The sequence below is a fragment of the Aythya marila genome (genome assembly GCF_965140915.1).
Source record: "Aythya marila genome assembly, chromosome: 1".
Taxonomy (NCBI): Eukaryota; Metazoa; Chordata; class Aves; order Anseriformes; family Anatidae; genus Aythya; species Aythya marila.
The window spans coordinates 201063284-201084127 of record NC_139042.1 but is presented as its reverse complement, the minus strand read 5'-3'; the positions used below and the strand labels follow the sequence as shown (position 1 = coordinate 201084127).

The following is a 20844-nucleotide window of genomic DNA, read 5'->3' as shown; positions in this document are numbered from 1 at the left end:
TTTTAGTTTTGGATGCAGATTTTTATTAGATTTTTATTTCAGAGAAAATATTTGAGAATTGAGCACTGATCTGATATTCATGAAAAAGGACTTCTTAGAAAACTGCTGTTGCAAAACTTAAACCATCCTGTGCAAAACAGAACGAAGTTCTATCATACCCTATCCTGTTCATACATTGTTTTAATTATTTTCATGGATCTACCAAGTCATTTAATCCTCCAGAGGATCACGGCTTGATGTGGCAGAAAGTGATGTTGATGTCAGCCTTCCACAACACAGCAGATCCAAGCCAGTCATTTTTTGACGATTTTGCTAAGGGATCAGTACAATTACTATACTGTTCAGCATTCGTATTTTGAAATTACTACTTTCAAAATTTGAAGTCACTAAGCATACACACCTTAAAGTTTTTTAACTTTAAGTTTAAAGTTAGCTTAAAGTTTTTTTGGACAGCATATGAACACACCAGTTCTGTGCTCATGGCATCCCGTTATTTGCATTCTGCATATGGCAGAGAACAAATGCTGCAACATGTAGTTCTTAACCAGAAGTCTAGATTCTCAATAGGCAAATAGCTTGCTGCATAACAGATTTATTTATTGAGCTCTACCTCCAGATGCTTTTATCTATGTGCAAAATGCATATACACACAGCCAGGTTTCTTTACAGAATCTCAAAGTTTGACAGTTAAGATCACAAAGGCCAGCTTTAGGAAGAAGTGAATCCTTACAGCCATGCTTAAATTAGACAAAACTGTGAAGTGAATAGCATTTATGTCTATATAGTAGCTAGTGAGGATTTCAGTGCTGTGTGAACTAAGGTATACTTCCTTCTTCATATTCCAGAGGTTTCAATTATTTTGTTTGTTTGTTTTTCTTTACACACTGTGCTCTTCAAAATCTGCTCTGCTCCGGAATTACGCAAGAGTTTCTTTGGAATCACTCTCAGTATTTTCTCACCCACACAAAGTCACCAGAGTGGCACAGGAACCAACAGTCCCCATTTCAAGGTCTGCATGCAACAAACTACTCCAATTCTGCCTAGAATGACACTTCAAACAGACAAAAGCAAAGCACATCACGGTCTGCAGCACGATACATTCTCAGTACTGTTGTCCGTGGGCCATTGGACTGTGGGTACAAGTTGATCATGAACTGCAGTTTTACTAGAGTTCTTAAAAAATATATAAAAAAAACCACCACAATTCCCTTCAGATATGCTCACATCTATCATCACAGCCTCCGTACATCAGAAGAGGCAGATGAAAATCTCCCTGAGACCAACTTCAAATAGTCCTAATAAGCAGGACTTGGAAATACCCCCACCCTATATAGAGGTTTAATAGCAAGCAAGCAATTTTGGAAGAGCAATCAACTTGAGCAGGGGGAACTTCCTCATACTTAGTGAGCAGCCCCCCCCCGCCCCCCTTTTCCAGTATTTAACTACATTGAATTAAACTGCTACAGCAACAGCAGTTTTTCAGAGAACAAAAGTTCTTACCATTTGTGTGGAGGAAATGCTCAGTATCTTGCAGAGAACACCACAGTTTATACAATGAGTTGTGAATTATTTCTTAGTTACCATTTTGAGAGCATAAAAGCTAGTAATTTAATTATACCATAAGGGAATTCTTACCTGCATTTCAGTTACTACCTACGTAATTTTAAGGTACATCAATTAAATGAACAGAGTATTAAAATAAATTCCTCTTAAAGTGTAAGTTGCAATGTTTTACCCAGCAATTACACATACTCATTCCACTGGATTAAAGGATTACTCTGAAAATTGAACTTGTCTACCTAGATGAAATGCTTACAAGGCTGTAATTAACACCTAAAAATGTAAAATTTACATATAAAAGCTTGTCATGAAGAATCTGATCTTCAAATAAAAACTTAAGATTAAAAAACTCTACATAATGAGAAATGAGCATAGTAGCGTCCAAAAACTATTAAAATGTTTTGTACATAGCCCTCCTTAAGTATGATGGTAGTTTTAGATAAACACTCACCTTTTTTTTGTCAACTTTTTTTGTGAGCTGTGCTTGCAAGTCCATCATTTTTTCCTGACATTAACTGATTGCAACATAGATAACTGAAGCAAGATTTATAAATACCTCTTCCATTATTTATAAATAAATCATCACTGTTGCCCTTGCAGGAGCTACAGGCTAGATATTGTAAGGAAAAAGTAAGCTGAATAATCCAAAGTTCTAATTCGTGAAAACTAAATTATCCTTTGATCTCTATTGAAACGTAAAGCCCATTCAAAATTATTCCAAAGAAAGTGTAAGGATCAAAATACATGATATCTGGAAAGAAACCCGTTCTCTCTTTTATCATAGTCTTATACTAATGCTTACTTTGCCAACAGCAGTTGTAGTCAAGTTCAGAACTGGGGAAGGAACACATGAGTTGCAAGCAACCAATCTACCACAATGCTTAGGCTGGTTTCCATCCACCAACCACCAGGCTACAGTAATCGAATGTGCAGATGCTCCTTGCTTTTTGTACTGGAGCATGATTTCTAATTTTTTTCTGATAAAATTCATAGCTGTCTTAGCATTTGCACTATTTTGTCTGCACCATAGTGCTGCATACGTATTATATACATACACACACCAATAAATAATATATTTCTATCAACTTCCTTGTTGTGTTTTTTATTCTTATTTTTTAAAAACACCCCAACACTTAAGAGTTGGAAGATTCTATGAGCCCTATGGAGATCAGAAAAATGTAATTGAATTGAAAAACACACTTTCAAGAATAAAAAGATCATACCATGAGAATAACGATAGTTACCCACCATCATCATGCGAACAACTTTAAGTTATACAGGAACTGTCAAAAAAGATTTAATTCCCCTTGTGCATTCTCTTACCTAATTTTATTAAGAATTCTCTTTCCAAGTCTTGAACCTGTCTGATAGCTTCTTCCAGAGAATTGCAGAGTTTTATCTTTGGTCTCAGGAGTTCCAGTGTATCACTGATCATATAGTCAATGTCTATAGGAAATGGGTGGTCTTTTGTCCAGACATCCAGACTTTTTTTCCACCAAACATACCGCTAGAAAGAAAAATATTCAAGTTAGTTTATAATTGCCAGAGCGCATACAACCAAGTTTGTAATGCCTAGTCACATTTGTGGAGTAGGAAATGCAGAACATTTCACATCATTACTCTATTTCAAACAATGAAGATATTCTGACACCACTAAACACTGTTTTAGTGTAATTTCAAGAAGGAAGCAGAAAGAAATCAGGTCCAGAAACTTGCAGCATGATCTCAGTGAATGGAATTTCCACATCATCTCATGGGAACCCATCCTACTGTGTGAAACTCCCATCGTAGAATCTTTTTGCCTTAAATCTATCCCATCAGAACTTGCTGCATCTTGTGGTCATTACTGCTCATCTTCTCAATAAGTGTGCCTGAGAAGAATTTGACTCTTCCTTCTTCACAAACTCTGTTAGATAGCTGAAGACAGCAATCTAACCACCCCCATATAACATTGTGTTCTACAAACTGAGCGACCCCATAACGTGGGAACCACAATCCTTCTGATCATTTTATAGTGAACCTCTCCACTAGAATCAGCTCTGTTCCTAGGCTCTCATCTACCAGGAAACCCTGACCTGGAAAAAATACTCTAGATGTGGCCCTTAAAAGTCAAGTAGAAAGGAAATTAAAAGAAAAATCACTTTCTTCAATCTGCTGGCTACACTCTCGTCAATGCAGAGTAGTGTGCTGTTGGCCTTCATCACCACAGTGGTGCAGAACTGCCTCTTGCTCTTGTGGTCATGCAGTCCAGGAGTTCTGGCTCTCTTTCTGCAAAGCTGTTCTCTAGGTAGGCAGTACCAGCCTGTGTTGTTGCAGGGAGCTATTCCATCCCAGCTGCCACACTTGATACTTACCTTCACTGGATTTCACAGGGTTTCCATAAGCCCATTTCTCCACTTGCTGAGACACCCTGATTGGCAGACCTAAACCTCCAGTGAATCAACTGCTACCCCAGTGTTTTGGGATTTGTTGGATCAACAGTAACATCTGTATGTCAACATACACTTCACTTTCACATACAAACAGTTACTAGACAGAGAAGATTCTAAAAAATTATAGTGGAGAACAATCAGAAAGATGCAAACAGACTGCCATACATTAACTTGTTAAAGAAATCTGTGGAGCTATGACAAAAGTGTATCAATACCTGGAAGTACACAAGGAAGCAATCAAGTTTTCGTTTGCTGGATCCTCTGTCAAAATATTGCCCGCAGGTATCAAGGATCGTACAGACTAATCTGATTCTGAAAAGATGCTCTGGGGGATCCAGTGGACTAGGACTACCATCAGGGTTCACACCAAACGATGTGAATGAATATAGAGTTCGAAATATTACAGCCGATTCCACCATTCGATAATTGTAAAGCTCCCCCAAAAACTTGGCACTGCTGATCCGCCGCTGGTTAAACTTTGGCTGGTTAACCTTAACAGGAAAGAAAAAAGTCATTTTATCATGTAGACATAATAGAATCTTTGTGAAACTTTTTTTTCCCTTTTAAAAAACAGAAAAGCAGTATAAATGCTTGATAGAATTAACTATAAGATGGTTATATATAACCACATGCATTACACAAAATCAAAATATACTGAAGACAGTTATGAGAGCCAGTCAAGAAATAGCTACTGTAAGTGTTCAAATACATTTAACATGCTCTGTCCAAAATCCATAATTTTTCACTACCCAGAGAATTGTGATTGTAACCTCAGTCAAAACATGGACTAATCTCCAGTGACTTGAAGTTGCATAAATCTGACTACACTGTGCAAGAATAAATTGAGTTCTGTTATGACAGAGGAGGAAAAAAAACCTGTCCTAGGAATCTTTGCAAACTTTTTTTTTTTATTTATAATGAATCTACATATAAAGGAAACAACTGAAAGATGTCTAGAAAAGTCAGAAAAAATACAGAATCTAAGGATTCTTTTCCTTCAACACCATTATTTTATTGCCTTTTTTAATTTATTTTTTACCTCCATTCCTAGTCGAATATCCTCTAGTACTCCATCCACAACATGAATTCCAACATCTTCCTGGTAAAGGACCAACCCTGCTAGGAGGTTGGCTACACAGTGAATACTATTATATTTCACATTCCAGATGTTGATCATGCAGCATATAACGTAATCTTTTACTTCTGCATCCTGCCAAGGCAGCTTGCGCATCTGTCTCAGGACCTAAATCAAATTTTAAGACAAGTTGAACATTTTAGCAGACAAAATATCAATATTTTCACAGTCATCACCTCTTCCACAGTTGGGATGAAATCCCTGTAAGCACCTGAAAAGCAGTATTTGTTCTTTTCTTCAAACACCATCTATAAAGCTTTTCATAGCTGCTACAGATGCAGATGTAACCCAAATGCTGTTCTCTAGCTACTAACCAACCTGTTCCATGATTTCATTGTTCTTACGGTCTGCTCTTGCTATTTGTAAGTAACTGTAGTCTATTATCTCTCACTCTGAATGTAAGATACTTAGCACAAAGACTCTTATTTCATTCTTTGTTCAGCACTTAATGCTTTGGAGAGCATAGGTCCATGACTATGCATTACAAGAAATGAAACTTTAACAACTGAGGATACAAAACAGATCCTTCTTCCTTACAATTGAAAAAAAATGTACCTGTCCCCAAACCCTTCACAACTTAATACCACATCACTTCCAGCAACATTTGTAACAAGATTTTTAAAGGATTTACCTTCTCTGTGGTGACCTTTGAGAGATCTTTGTAGAGAAGCTTACGAATATATTCCTGCAATGGAGGACGTTTTTTCTTCACAGTTTTTTCAGCTGGAGGGGGATTACAGTAGTAGTAGGCATTTTCCACCATTGTAACATAGCGGGCGTCAAGATGCATTGCTTGTTTCTTTCTCATCATTTGTTCCTGGAAACAAATGCAAATGATCAGCTAGAGATATTGTCATTTTCAAGACAAAACCTTTTATATTTAAGTTTGGGACAAAGGAAACATAAAAGGTTGCAAAAAAAAAGTTAAAACATTTGATGAAGAAAGGAAAGAATGCATATATATATGTTTCTGTGATGCTATTTCCATCGTAATTTTTCTTTACAAGCTCTATTTTTATGAAAGATAACCACAAAAAAAGTTACCAAAAAGTTATCTAATGTCAAACTTGAAATTTAAATGCTGCTGTTCATTTAGTTCAATAAGATATTTTGAACAGGGCGGCTTATCTCATTAACCACATCTGATGTAAAGTTGCTGAAATACAGATTTCTTAACACATATTGCATCAACATGAAAGTGCCAAACTATACAGCAATGTGCAACTCCAGAATTATATTCTTATATTCTATATTATTATATTGAGGGTTTCACAGGAATTTTCAATGATTTAGGCAATAACATTTTTCTTATTACATGCTTCATTGTTACTGTTTACCAAAGCAGTGTAGATTGCACAGAAAACAATACCTACCATAAAGGAATGTTTGAAGAAAAAAAATATCATAGAAGTTAAAGCTTACTACATATGTCAACATTAATTACTGTATTTAATTGTCAAGACTGTCCTCATTTTCCTCAATGAACATAATCTTTTTGCCATATTCCATTTTGGATACATACTTCAATATTTATTTGGTGGGTTTTTAAAGGTTTCCTGAATCTAAGAATTCTGTACAAGAACAAGTGGTATTCAAAGCTGCTGATTTTTACAGCTAGAGATGTATATGAGCTTAATTCCATTATGAAACATTTCCATATACATACGTATGCACAGATTTTTTTTTTTTTTTATGTACATCAACTGATATATTCTAAACCACTTCAAGGTAGTTAAACAGGAAAAAAAGCTGCACAGACTTGGACTTCATAATTCAACAGAGGTTGCTTATACAGTAATTCACAGCAAATGTAAGCCAAACTAAGGTGCAAACACTATTTATTGCTGCATACAATTGCTTTATTGGATTGCATGAATTGACATAAAAACAATGTCAAGAATTTAAACCTCCTTTGATGGAGCAGCACAATTTGTCATCTTGCTGAACTTTCTACTGAGCTTGAATAAACTTAAACTTCTTTTACAAGGCAGTGACTCAGTTAAACTGAAACGTAAAGATACTCAAACAGCTCCTTAGCCTTGAGTTTCAGCCAGTAGATCAATGAGGAAGAATAACTTGGGGTAACACAGTAACACAACACATAAGGCAATTTTCCTAGATTGCCTGCATCTGTTGCCTGGGAGGTCTCCATGTGACACAAACCCTAATGCACTTCATTTTTAACCTTTTCCATGACACAAATGGCCTCTCCTTTGATTCTCTGAGTGTTTCTTTCCAAATAGGAAATTCCTGTCAAGTAGTAGCAAATTTACCCATGTTTTGCTAAAGTGCTGCGCATCTACTATCAACTACATAAATTGTTTTACGTGCTGTTTATACTTAGTAGGGAAAAAACAGTTACAACAGAAAGTTCCAAAACCTTACTGTATCATGCTAGTATCATTTTGCAAATCTTTTTGGCCTTTTCTAGATGCATCAGGAGAAAACATGGCAAATGTTATAAGACAGCAAAACCACATTGCACTACAAGCTGAACACTGAAGTGGAGTTAAGTAAAGCATAAGAGAAGACAGCAGATAGGCTTGAAAGGAAGATTTTTTTTTAATAAGAAATAAATCATTTGGGTATTTTCTTGTGTTATAAAGAGTTGTGTTACACTATAAATAAAGGTTTTAATTAAAATGTCTATCCACAAGAGACACTATATATACACACTACCCCACATCTTAAAAATCATAATTTTTTTTTTTTGAGCAATTCTAATTCAAACTCTTAAGCGAGTGGCATTACTCCTATTCTCTATTAAAATTCATCACCATTTTAATGAACTGTGTTTGTCCGTTTTCATTTATGACATCAAGTCAGATAGACATGTGTAACAGTAACAATACTCTCCCTACAGCAACAAAAACCTTGACTCACTTCAGAAGAAAGAAGCTTGAACACTTAAGACTATAGGTATTTGCTAATTAATTTTGGGTTTTCATTTCATTAGGATAAAATGAAATTTTAGCTATAGAACTAAAGCACTACTTTTGAAGATTTTTTTTTCCCTCTTTTTCTTTTAATAAAAAGGGACAGATCAGAAGCAATGTTAAAATGCTCAAGGTAAAACAGTAACAGGGCTTTTATTTTCAAGGCCAGCCACAAAACATCCCTCCATGTTGCAGAATCGTTCCCAAAGGAAAATCCATTGAAAATCAGGTTAATAGTCTCGCTCCTACCCCCAAATAAAAATAAGATTAAACATTTACATAATGAAAAAGATTCTTTTTCAGGGCAACACAGAAAAAGAAGGCACCAAGTAAAACATAACAAGCACTAAAAGCCCAATTCAGAGAAGTATTTCAGCACGACTGACATTTAACCTCTCTGCTTGTTACAAGTCACTGAAAGTGTTCAGCTCTTACCAGCACCATAAGCCCATGATCCAAACTGTAAAACAGTATTTAAGTCAAAATTTCTGTAGTTTCTATAGCACCTTTTACACCTCAATTAGTAGGGATTCAAAACATTTTTGCCATCCTGTCTTTTCCTGGTTCCTCATGCATTAGAGATGGAAATTTACTGGAAACCTTATGAGGCTTTATACTTCTGTTACTGAAGCAGTGATTGCTGATTGCTAGCTGTGTTCTTATACCCCTGGATGTATACTAAATGTGACTTCATTGTGAAGACAAATCACATTTTTATGGTGCATGAAATTTTAAAAAGTCAATTAGGTAAAGAAGCTGTGGTAAAGATAATAAAAATTTTAGAAGTTAGGAAGAATTAATAACTACAAAAATGCCAGCAAAAACTGAAGCGTCTTTTGAAGATAACAGTGCTTTCGTGGAAAAAATACTTGGTTATGGAAAGGAATATATTTAACAATAAAACACAGCAGCTGGCAAATCTTTAGAAAATTGAAGCACTCAAGCTTCCTTTCAAGACACAAAGCACTTTACAACTAAGACTTGCAGTTAATTTGTCCACCTCTTTCCTCTTATGACAGCACCACAGCAATAAATGGTATGACATTCAAAGAGGCTCAGAAAGAAACAGCATTTTTATGGAAAACTGTATTGCAATATACCCAGGTACACAACAATTGCTGCCCTATTAACTCCACAGAACAGGAAGGGAGGCTGCAGATTCAATGGAGACCTATCACATGTAAGCCTGTGCTTTGGTAAGGAAAGATGTGTGTACAGAAGACAGGGATATAGCTCTAGAATGAGATACTGAATGCTTAAACCATTCCCTTCATGGAATCACAGAGTGGCTGAGGTTGGAAGTGACCACTGGAGGTCATCTACTCCAACCCCCTGCTCAAACAGGGTCACCTGGAGCACTTTCCCAGCATCTTGTCCAGGTGGGTTTTGAATCTCTCCAGAGGAGACTCTGCAGCCTCTCTGGGCAGCCTGCGCCAGTGCTCTGTCACTCACCATGAAGATTTTTCTTGATATTTAGATAGAACTTCCTGTGTTTGTGCCCGTTGCCTCTCATACTGTCACTGGGCACCACTGAAAGGAGTCTTGCCCTGTCATCTCGACACCTTGCCTTAAGATATTTATATACATTGGTAAGATTCCCCCTGTCTTCTTCAGTAAAACAGCCTCCCCTCCTAAGAGAGAAGCTCCCAGGCCCCTGATCATCCTCACAGCCCTCTGCAGGACTCTCTCCAGGAGCTGAAGGTCTCTCTTGTGTCCAGTTCTGGGCTTCTTACTACAATGCTCCAGGTGTGGCCTCACTGGGGTGGAAGGGCAGGATCACCTCCCTTTGAAGGTTAGAAGGGAACATTAAAACATCTGATCAGACTTGTAATAAAAAAGTGGTTTAGTAGTTGGCCTGCATCTGCTTAAGCTGCTTCTAATTGAATGCCATTTCCCATTACTAATACCTACCTTTGAAGCATTTCAACCACATTTGCCTCAGTATCTTATCTTGGACAAAACATTTTAAGATCATCTCTCAAGCCAGGAAACGTATTATTCAGGGCTCAAATTCATACAACTGAGATACCCAAAGCTAATCCCCGTTCTTTTTAAATCTTTGCTAGTACTTATCTAGACAAAGATAACATTTCTATTTTTGCTTTAATTACCATCAAACTCTGTTTCTAAAATCCCTTCCTCTAGTCTTTAAAAACTTTTTCTTTAAATTTAGAGCCCCCAATTGTTACTCGAGGCACAGAAACCAGCTGTTTCCACAACTGTCTTCACCTCCAGTTAAAGCATCTTCTCCTGTTCTATTTGTTAATACTATTCCCTCAGATATTATAAAACATGTTATTTGTAGTTCAAGCACAATAGCTTTTTCCTTCAGGAATTTAATCCTTTATTCACATTTTCTTTTAAGTCATGAACGGATTTACAGATCAACCGGAGTTCTTCAGAACACGCTCAGGAAGCTGTTCTCACAGGAGGTGCAATCTGAGCTGAGACAACACTGAACAGGCTATAAAAAACAAAAGATACAAGCCCACAGGACTTACAAAGGCTGATACCACCAAAGCAGACTAGAATATATGTTACACCAGTCCAACCCAATCCTATTCCACAAGGATACAAGATTTCAGAAAGACTGATTTATTTTCCTCTCATACTCAGCCCTGTTTTTATTAAGAGAGTTCAGGAAGTTATCCGCCCCAAGCAGTCAAGATAAAAGTGAATTCCATTTTTCACTTATTTGTACCCAAACCCTGCAACTCACAATGAAGGTTGGTTGCACTCACTGTTAAGGTCAGACCACAACACAACGCCAGAAAAAAAGAATTGGTTTAATTCAGTACATAACAGCCCTTCTGCCCAGAAGACAACAGGTTTTTCTCCTACCAAAAGAACGCTGGTTCTCAAGTGAGATTCTGGTGATCTGAAGAGGAATCTTCCACAGGTTTCCAACAGAGTACATGCCATTTCAATGTGGTGATGAGAGAAGTCTGACAGAAGCATCTGGAATACATTTATATAAAACCACAAATGTTTAACATGCTTTTCAGCTGCAGAAAACAGTAACTTAACTACCAGACTTTAGACTATGGTGGTGTCCCATTCCTTTTTTTATTGTTAAAGAACAATGCATATTAATTTCACTGTTCATATGTCAACAAAACTAAAAAAAAAAAAATCACCTCATTAAAAAAGTATAAGAACAGTCAATAGCCAAATTTTAGGCTCAATTTATCTGAAAAATAAAATGTTTCCTAAGCCTAGCACAAAAAGAAGACTACATTAAAACAAGCATTATCATCTCTTCTTTATCCCTTCCAGCTGCCATATTTACTCTGAAGTTTATGCTGCCAGACTGGAAAGTCACCAAATAATGTTGCATAGACTCACAATACCATCAAAGAATGCCTAATTTTGATACACTGTTTAAGTTAAGCAACTTCTAAAAATTAATGGAGATTTGCATTTTACAGTATTTTATAGATGGTAGAAAAAAATTATGAGTGAGTAAAACTTTTAAGAATTCAGCTTCAATACCTAATGGACTATGAATAGAAGCTATTTCCACGGGAATGTAAGCCTTCAATGACCTTCTGAAAAAAGCCTTTTAATTTTTCTAGAACCTACTTTTAATTTGGGACTTGACATTAAAAAGTAACTTGGAATATTTATTAGCGTACAATTTGAGATGACATTGCCTAGAGATTAATGTTTCCAAAAGGTTTGCTGCCTTGCCACCAAAAGGTTTGCTTTTTCTCCCTTACTCTTTTCTCTGTAAAAACATTAGTTGAAATCAACCTAATGAAAATAAAAGCTCACTTCCAGCTTCACAGCAGAACAGACATAGAAGTAGCGATGTCTATCATTAATTTCAAAAGAAGTTTATTAGCAATTTGGTTCTGTTCAAATGTGGAAGTATATTTTAAAGTCCCACTACCATGACAAAATTAGAATGGTTATTCCAATTTCTAGAATGGCTATAAAAGTGTCCTCACACACAGTAACAACAGACACCAAGGCTTAAAGCATCCTGTGCAGTGAATTAATACAGACCATCATCAGTAGATATCTGAAGTGAAATATGATAGGGATATGTTATCAGTATATACAGTAGTATACAACTACCAAAACCAACCTTTAAGCAGTGGAGAGTATCATTTTTGGAGAACATCTTAAACTTGGTAAGCTCACCAATGAATCTCACAGTTTTATTCTTTGTTTCAATGTTGATCTGGTCCTTTTTTCTTACCTAAAAAAGAAAGAAAAACAAGCATTTGATTTTAGGCTGTCAAAAATACCAGCTTGTTATAAAACAAGCATCCTCAATAAGCATGGGAATTCAGAAGTGTTTGATATTTGTTCAGTTTCTTATGCTCTACCTTCACCTATCCTTAGCCTCTCAGGTTTCCTAAAAGCCTCTCTACCTCTACAACATGCTTTTACGGCAAGTTTCAAATTTCTTACCCTGCCTGCCTGCAACACCCACACAGTTCTTTAACATTCCAGTATTTATAGACAGACAACAATGCCATCTCCTCTGGGCATGGTGAAGTAGTGGTTAGGTATTCTAGATTCTATTGCTTTTTGATTCAGAAAGTAGTCACCATACAAATAAGACCACTAGTATAAACCTCTAAGGAGATACTGAACACTGACAGCTTTTCCAAGTCTGTTTTAACAAAGAACAGACTTCTTTGTTCCTGTTTTTCATTTCGTTGGCTGTTTTTAATTAGATATCCAAAAATTTAATGAAAAGCACAAATTTATCCCTAGTTCTAAAAATAACCATACTGAGCAAGATACAAAATTACACTTCTGCACAACAGAAGTAACTTTTCCTAAGAATAAAAAGAGTTAGCTTCAAGTATTTAAGAATTCAGTGAATAATTCATATATTTTAATGTCAACATTAGGAAAATATTACAATCTGTGCCATAAAACTCAGAAAATGGTGAAAAATTCATAATTGTGCACTGTAACTAGTTCTACTACAAAACCACAACAACCATAGTTAAAGGAACAATGAAAAATACCTTTCATTCCTCACAAATGTATGGTTGGTAAAAACTGCAAAAATTAAAGCTTTAGAATTAAGTGCTATATTACAATAATAACCTCATAATGGGGGCTTGTTAGAATTGGTCAGTTCCCATTCTCCAAGTTACTAATTTAGAGTAAGCTAAAACTTCCAGCTGGAGCACAGCTCCAGATCTTTTCAGTTTAATTGTTACACAGCTCATTTTTATCATTATTTAACACTGGAAATTAAGTATGACACTACAAGCAATGCATATATGTACGGACATTTGATAAGACCAAAAAAATTTTGAATATACGAAAATCTATCATTCAAGAGCAAATCTGTTCAGCTGACAGATAACCACTCTAAATTGAGTCAAACGAACTTCAGAATTAACATCAACACAGTATTAAGAATTTTTTCCCCAAAGGATGATGATTAACATATTAATTGGAAAGCAAAAAACTAAACCAACAAAACATACATGAAATCTGAAATCCCCTTTCAGCATGGAACAAAGATCCTCTGCTACATCAGACATACAGGGATGCAACGTGGCAACCAGCCTTGCATAGAATGGTAGCAAATCCAACCTGCAAACAAAGGTTACAGACAGAGTGAGACGATAAAATAGACAAAGCTTATTTATGTTATAGAGAAAAAAGTGTTTGTCTACAAGTACTGCTACCATTTTACTTGTGGAGAAGGATGAATGTGCATATACTGATGGAATTGCATCCAAGCAACTTTACTGGCTCATGCTTCAGATTGCAGAATTATTTAAAAACAACAATACAAAAGGGTATAATACCACATCCTAACAGAAGACCTCAGAGCTGATTCACTTTCAAAATTACTGCCTTAAGTGAAACGACAAACACCATCTTAACTGTGGAATCTGACATATTGCCCTTAAGAAATTCTAGATATAAGGAATATTCAGATCCCTTTCAATATGCAAAGCGACAAATTCTTACAAAATTCCTTTTGGGGGTGAAAGGGCAAGTAAGAATGTCTCTACTTATAAGGTATGAACTAGTAAATGACTGTAGTTCAGTTATTACATAGAAGAAAGCCCAGTAGATGATATGAAGTAGCAACCCTTCTCTAAAATGCTCAGCTAGCATTCCCACAGATAGCAATATTTCAGAATTTAAGAACTTACTTTCTTTAATCTTTCCTTAATTATATTCCTTCATAACATGTTTCCCCTTAGGGAATTTTGGCATGCAACTTATATTCTCCTAAGTTCATATTTCGTCTGGGATGGGAAGAAACAACCTGGTTGCAAAAATGGGATATGTGCCCTTGATCCTAGTTCACAGCATTGCTATCAATAGTCAGAATATAAGAGCTGCTTCACATCTCTCTGTAGGTACCACTGCTACACACAGAGAAACCAAATGCACAAGTCTTGTACTTTCTTCACCTTATTTTCAGAGCATAAGTTAACACTGTAAATAGGAGATGAACTCTAGAACATGCCTTCTTTTATATAAGTGGAAACAACTTTGCATATTTAAAGTGAGAAATTGTAAAGAAAAAATGGATTTTGAGTTTATACTTTATGACACATTAAGGTTTTATTTATTGCTAGGAAAAGAAAAAACACTGCCAAGAAAATCTAAAAGCACAAGCAATATGTAGAGCTTGCCCTGTAACAAAGTGGAACTGGATTCCAGAATAGCATCAGGACAAAAGCCCAAAGCCAAACCATACACAAAGGAGAAGCAAAGCAATGCCACTGGAGCACACTTCTCAGATGTTTAACATCCACAAACAGAAATAGGGATAATTACATATCTAAGTTGTGGAACAGAAGCATTATCTTTGCATTTTTCATGTAGCACGTTCTAAGTGACCTCCTGACAATGCATAAAACCCCTGGTGAAACATTACAGGTATCCCAGTTACCCATTTAACAGTTTTATGCCCCTGTTAATCAATAACTGTACCAGTATTTACATTTGTCGAGCTTGTTGGAACACATAGTCAAGGATGACTAGCCACAGCAAATTACTACTGCTTTTAAGCATTTAGTCATTAACTCACAGAGAAGTGAAAGTCTTGTTACTTCATAGACATGTACGAGCTAAATTAAGAGGACTCTGGCTCATTTGCGGGAGTGTATTTTGACTGAGGGGATTTCTGTGACATCTTTTAAAAAAAAAAAAAAAAAAAAAAAAAAAAAAAAAAAAGTAGAAGAAAGTTTTGCTTTCATCTGAGCAAATACCTGCCTGCTGAGAGCTAATAACTTCACCTCTGTAAACTGAACATACCTGAGGGAAAATTAAGCCTTACAGTGCATTGTTGTTGTTCCATCACACAACACAAAAGGTTTCTTCATGGTGAAGAATACTGAGACTGGGTATTTCTAAATAGGTGAAATATAATAAGGAAAAGCCTTGGGTCAACTACTGCGAAACTGGCTATCAGATATTGAATCTGTTCACTTGCTCATTCAGGAGACAAAAAAAAGTCTGTGTTCAGAAGCGAAGAGACTGCAATATCAGTGGCACCACCTACTGGTACCTGTATTTAGGTAACCTGTTTTCTGCAAAAGCATTTCTTTTTCTTGAGGAAGAGGCAAAGAAACATCAAGAAAACAACCAAAACCAAAAACCACCACCAAGACCACAAAACCCACAAACAGTATCGCTTTCTCTTCTTGTTCTTCCACGTTACGAAGCGAGATCTAGCATCAGGAACGAGTTGCACCCTATGAACTAACATGAGAAACTGCTACTTATGACAGTTTTCATTTTCACTCTTATCTCAACTGAAATACAGCGAGCTCTGGCCCATGGGGCCACATGAAATCAATGAAATAGCTAAGACGTCATCTTTTTTTGTAGAATTTCAAATGTGAATTTACGAACAAAATAAAGACTTCATTAAATTAAAGCCTGTAATTGCAATCTCTCTAGAACTGATGCCTCCAAAGTTTTACTAAGAAGGGTAAAAGCGACATTTTGTACATATTGATAATTGAGATTCTACTACAAAGCTTAAAGAACGAAGCAACAGTGCATGGCAGAACTCCTGCCTCGTAAGCACAATCATAACACAGCTAAATGAGATGTACTTGTGTGTCTTGAACAGCTACAAACTGCCTCCTGCACTACTCAGTGGGAAGAATGTGATGCTATAGGTATTTTCACGCTATCAAATGAGCACTTTTTGATTTTGTTTTTTAGCCTTGGCATAAATTCTTTATCTCAAGCAAATCTCTCAATTTTATCCTCAAATGAAAAAGGCCACTGAAAGATTGTAAAGTCAAAGTTCAGTTGAACAAAAGAGGCCTTGTTAACAAAGGTTCTCAGGATAGGAAGATTCAAAGTTAAACATAAAGGAGGTTTACATATTTGAGTTAAAATGCTCATGAAGCAGTTAGCTTCTGAATTAAGAATAGCTAGTGTATAATAGCTGCAGTATACAAACAATTATGTATGGCCGTCTAGGAAAAGAATTCAGATGGATAGCAAAGAACTACACACAAATCCCCTAAAGCTGCAAACAGTATGGTCAAATCATTATACTGTCACTTTAGTACAAGCCATATAGTCCTAAATTACAATATTAATATTTAGTGAAAAATCAATCCTTCAATACTGATCCGATAGACACTTCTATACTAGCATTGAAAAAAAAAAATCTAAAAAAGGCTTTTTGTTCTGTTGGTTTAAGAGGCTCAAGTTACATCTGAAAGTTAAAGTGTGATCCATTCATAAGCATTCAACAAAGCAGTGTAATAAGGGTGTATTCTGACACTAATCTACAGGTAGTTGAGGAAAAATTACCTTTCTTTGCCAAACTAAGTTTACTGTCTTGAAGAACCCTGCATTTATCCCAACCTCCCCAAGCAATGAGGAGCAAGAAAGCTCCCTAGCAGAACTACATACTTAAACTTTCAAGAAGTATCTGCACTACTCCTCAAACATTCCCCCGCCAAAGTTTTATAATTTCTTGATACAATTATCATGTCTGCATATTTCCTAAAACTACAATCTCTTAAGGGAACAAAGAGAAGTTACTGTACTCTTAAATATCTTATTATGGCTGCCAACATAATTGCCAGGTTTACACTATATTATTTAATGTGCTTGTAGACTAAACACATTTGGAAAAAACACTGCTTTATCCATATTCTACAAGGACACTGTTCCTCTGAAACTTTTTTAAAAAATCATCAAGAATTTAACTGCAGCAAGCTTTCTGACACTGCTGCTCCAACGTTATCCTGGAGGCAAGTTACAGAAACTCCTGGAATTAGTAAAAACTACTATGCAACAAGAGAAGAGATGTCAGCACGGTTCAGTGAAGAGATACACAAAGCCAGACTGTTAATACAAACCTTTGAAGCATTATTACTTATTTTTTCTAAACCAATTTGTAGCATTTCACAGTAACCTGTACTGTATGCTATTAAGACAAACCCAGAGTTTTTTCACAAGGATTACAAACATTGATTTCAGGATAGAAAGCAGAACTGTTCCTTTATTGTGCACAATAATAAAGCTAATATTAGGGTCAATTGCCCTTTAAAATTGCCTGCATTTATGAGGCAGTTCAGCTGGTATTTTCACAGCAACTGTTTGTGGTTCAAAACAAAAAACTCAGTCACCACTCCATTCCTCCTGTTTAGTAGCCCAGAGATGGGCATCGCTAATGCAGGCAAAAGAACAGGGAGATGCATACAACTGGCCTGATCTTACAATGGGAGGCTGGAGTATTTATTTACTCATGGTATTCCTGCAGAGGTTCTTGGAGTACGCAGCAGAAAGAGGTATTAAAAGATAAGAAATTCATGTAAAATATTAATATTAATGTTTACAATTTAAGAACAACAGCAAGAAGATCATCTGACCCAGTTGTTTCAGTATTAGTCCCAGCTATTTAAGAACAAAACTGTCAAGAACATAACAGCTCCTTAAGCTAACTATGCCACATTTAATAATCTACTGAGTTGCTACAATTCTTTATTTTTTATTTTTAATAATTACTGCCCAAATAAATTTGGGGGATAACAGAGCAACCACTAGTAAGACAATGAATGAACACTCAGTATGTTTTTGCCCCACGGTGTTAAAAGGGAATGGAATAAAAGTAGTGTGAAATATAACAGGAAATCCAAGATGATGATGAAACATTTGGAACTAAAGGCAGCATCAAAACAACCTCTGTAGAGAAACAGGACAAGGTGGAGCAAGAAAAGCGACTCCTCCATAATTGCACTTACGTAAGCTGCATCTATTTAAGGTAGAAGTTAAAAGTAGAGAAATATTATTCTAATGAATTTAACGATTTTATCTCAATGTTTGCAGTAATTTCTGTAAGTAAGGATCTTCCTGCAAGTGCCTATCTTATCCAAAGAGACATTCAAGAAAAAATGCCAAAATTCTTCATAGATAAATCTACATGGAGGGAAAAGGTCATTCACAAACTGTTTTGTTTGGTTCCTCTAAGCTGGCCGACTTCAAACCAAGTCTGTTCCAGAAGTTAAAAGGCTATAATGGTTATGTATTATACCAGAATTAACAAATCACAAGAAATCTTCCTTCCTAAACTACTTTGTGTATTTTTATATAAGAGCCTGTCAATAATTAGAGCACAAGTTCTCCAACACATCCTCCTCCTTTTGGTAAGTTTCACTGTTACTTGCATGGTTAGAAAAAAAAAAAGTCATGAGAAGAACCACTATAAATGCACAAGCACCAAACAAGAGAAGCTATGTAAAAAATTTCTATAATGCTATGGCAAAATATTTTGGTGAATTGTTTGATTATTAATAATAAATATTTCTTTTGTGCTCTAGCATAAAAATCACTCCAGAAGTGCACATCAGGAGTAAACACAGCCAAAAAGTGACTTGAATGTGCGATGGCCTTCATTAATTTAGACAGTTTAAAAAAAAAAAAATATGTTAAGTAACTAAAGGGTGGATCCAGATTTCTTTCCTCCAGTTCTTACCTTTGCCTAGGAACTATGAAAAGGGCTCGCACTAGTTTTCTTCGGTTGGCTTTTGTATTCATATTCATGCAGAAATCCATGGCTGCCTATAAAGAGAAAAGTCAAAATAATACTTCACCTTTAAATAACGGGGTGGTCTTTTTTTTTTTTTTTTTTTTTTAAATATATATATAATTTATATATATAAAAATAATCACACAACATAACATGCTTTTTTGTTTACAGAACCATGCTTGTTACTTGCAACTGTTTTAAAAACAAAGATAAACAAAAAATCTCCATTTTTGTCTTGAACAGACAGTTGGAAAACACGTATATTTACAAGAATACAGACCAATTCTTCAGATCAACACAAAGAAGAAAGAGCTTTAGACAGAAGAGGAATAATTTGTCAGGGAGTAAAAGGAAGGAAAAAAACAAGACAGGTCTACTTCTTTTGGAGCAAATATAAGAGAATGGGCAGATGAAACCTCCATTTTTATATTTATATTTATAATTTATATTTAGGCAACAGTTTACTAAATGGGAGAAAAATATTTCCACCAGGTTAAAAGTGAATTCAACTACTGATAAATTCCAAGGCTTCAGTTTTTATTACCGATCAATCTGATGTATCAATATATGATTTTAAGAGAAGAAAAAAATGAAAACTATGACTATACCTTGTCTATGAGGTCTCTGTTGACACAGTTCGGAAGCTGCTGAAGAAAAGCATCTACTATAAGTTTTAAGTGAGATCCAGTGCTGGCTTCTTCATCTTCTTGTTCTAACAGAGTGAAATAAACAAGCAGGACATATTTTTAAGCTACAAAATACAGCGATTTACTATCACATTCTCCAAGCACACTACATTTGTAATGGTCAATTGTTAAATATTTAACTACCGATTCCAAAAAATTAGATAAAGATGAACACAAAAATTAATTTTTAATGACCAAAATATAAATCCATTGACTGATACACTGATTGTTTATGCCAACAACTGTCCAAAAGATCACCTTTAAAACTTATCTTCCTATTGATGAATTCATAATAAATCAAGAGTTCCCTACCTCCTAATTTATACTGCTGGGAACAACAACAAGTACATATTCCTAGAAAACTAGGTAATTTTCTTGGGCAATAAAATGAAGACCATAAGAAGGCCTGGATGTGGGGCAAAACAGCACAGCAAAACCTTAGTGCAATCATGGATTCTACTTTTTATGCGTGTTTCCCTGAATGAGAAACTGATTTATTTTTTTTGTTGTCGTTGAGCAAGGAACAAACATTAAGGCCATTTGAGGCTGCAAAAGCTAGAGCAGGCCAACTTTATTCCTTCACCTGTACAGAAACGAGAGTACAGAACCACAAAGTGACAAAGATAGAGGTTTGATCTTGTAGCAGTTGCAAGGCAAGCGACAACTTGTTTTTCAAGCAAATGGCTCAGTGTGTTTTGCAACAGGAAGCAGTGACAGTGATCTGTATCTACTAACTAAGTCAAGTAGAAGAACACAGGACAACTCTACCACTGAAATTCAGGTTTTGTGACACCAACTATAAAGATCTCAACAGATGAATCCCCTAGAGACACCCCCTAATTGCAGAAAAGTGGTATGCTTCAAAAAAAAAAATCCTGATTTTTTTTTTTTTTTTTTTTTTTTTTTTACTGAAGTCCTAAAGAAGAGTCTAGTTTGCTCTTTAGCACAACATGAGCCAGAACAAAGCTGGAACAAACCCTTGAAAGGACCCTTCCTTGGGCAAAAGAACACCGCTTTCTGAGAAAGGGAACAGGCCAATTTGTTTCCTTTCAGTTCAAGGACTTGCAGCAACAAACAGGAGTGCCCAGGAGATACT

General features: G+C 35.8%; 1 protein-coding gene across 4 annotated transcripts in view; it reads right to left on the bottom strand.

Moving 5' to 3' along the window:
• The window catches only part of UPF2 (UPF2 regulator of nonsense mediated mRNA decay), a gene marked incomplete at its 3' end in the record, with an annotated part of 62814 nt that overhangs the window by 22077 nt on the left and 19893 nt on the right, over positions 1–20844 (bottom strand). For all 4 annotated transcript variants that reach the window (XM_082776496.1, XM_082776499.1, XM_082776498.1 and 1 more), the window contains 9 exons: positions 19671–19774; positions 19009–19094; positions 13523–13631; positions 12154–12267; positions 10905–11021; positions 5759–5944; positions 5032–5235; positions 4208–4483; positions 2884–3067 (listed from right to left, as the gene is read on the bottom strand). In XM_082776496.1, coding sequence (XP_082632622.1) covers positions 2884–3067; positions 4208–4483; positions 5032–5235; positions 5759–5944; positions 10905–11021; positions 12154–12267; positions 13523–13631; positions 19009–19094; positions 19671–19774 — 1380 coding nt within the window. The remainder of the gene's footprint in view (positions 1–2883; positions 3068–4207; positions 4484–5031; positions 5236–5758; positions 5945–10904; positions 11022–12153; positions 12268–13522; positions 13632–19008; positions 19095–19670; positions 19775–20844) is intronic.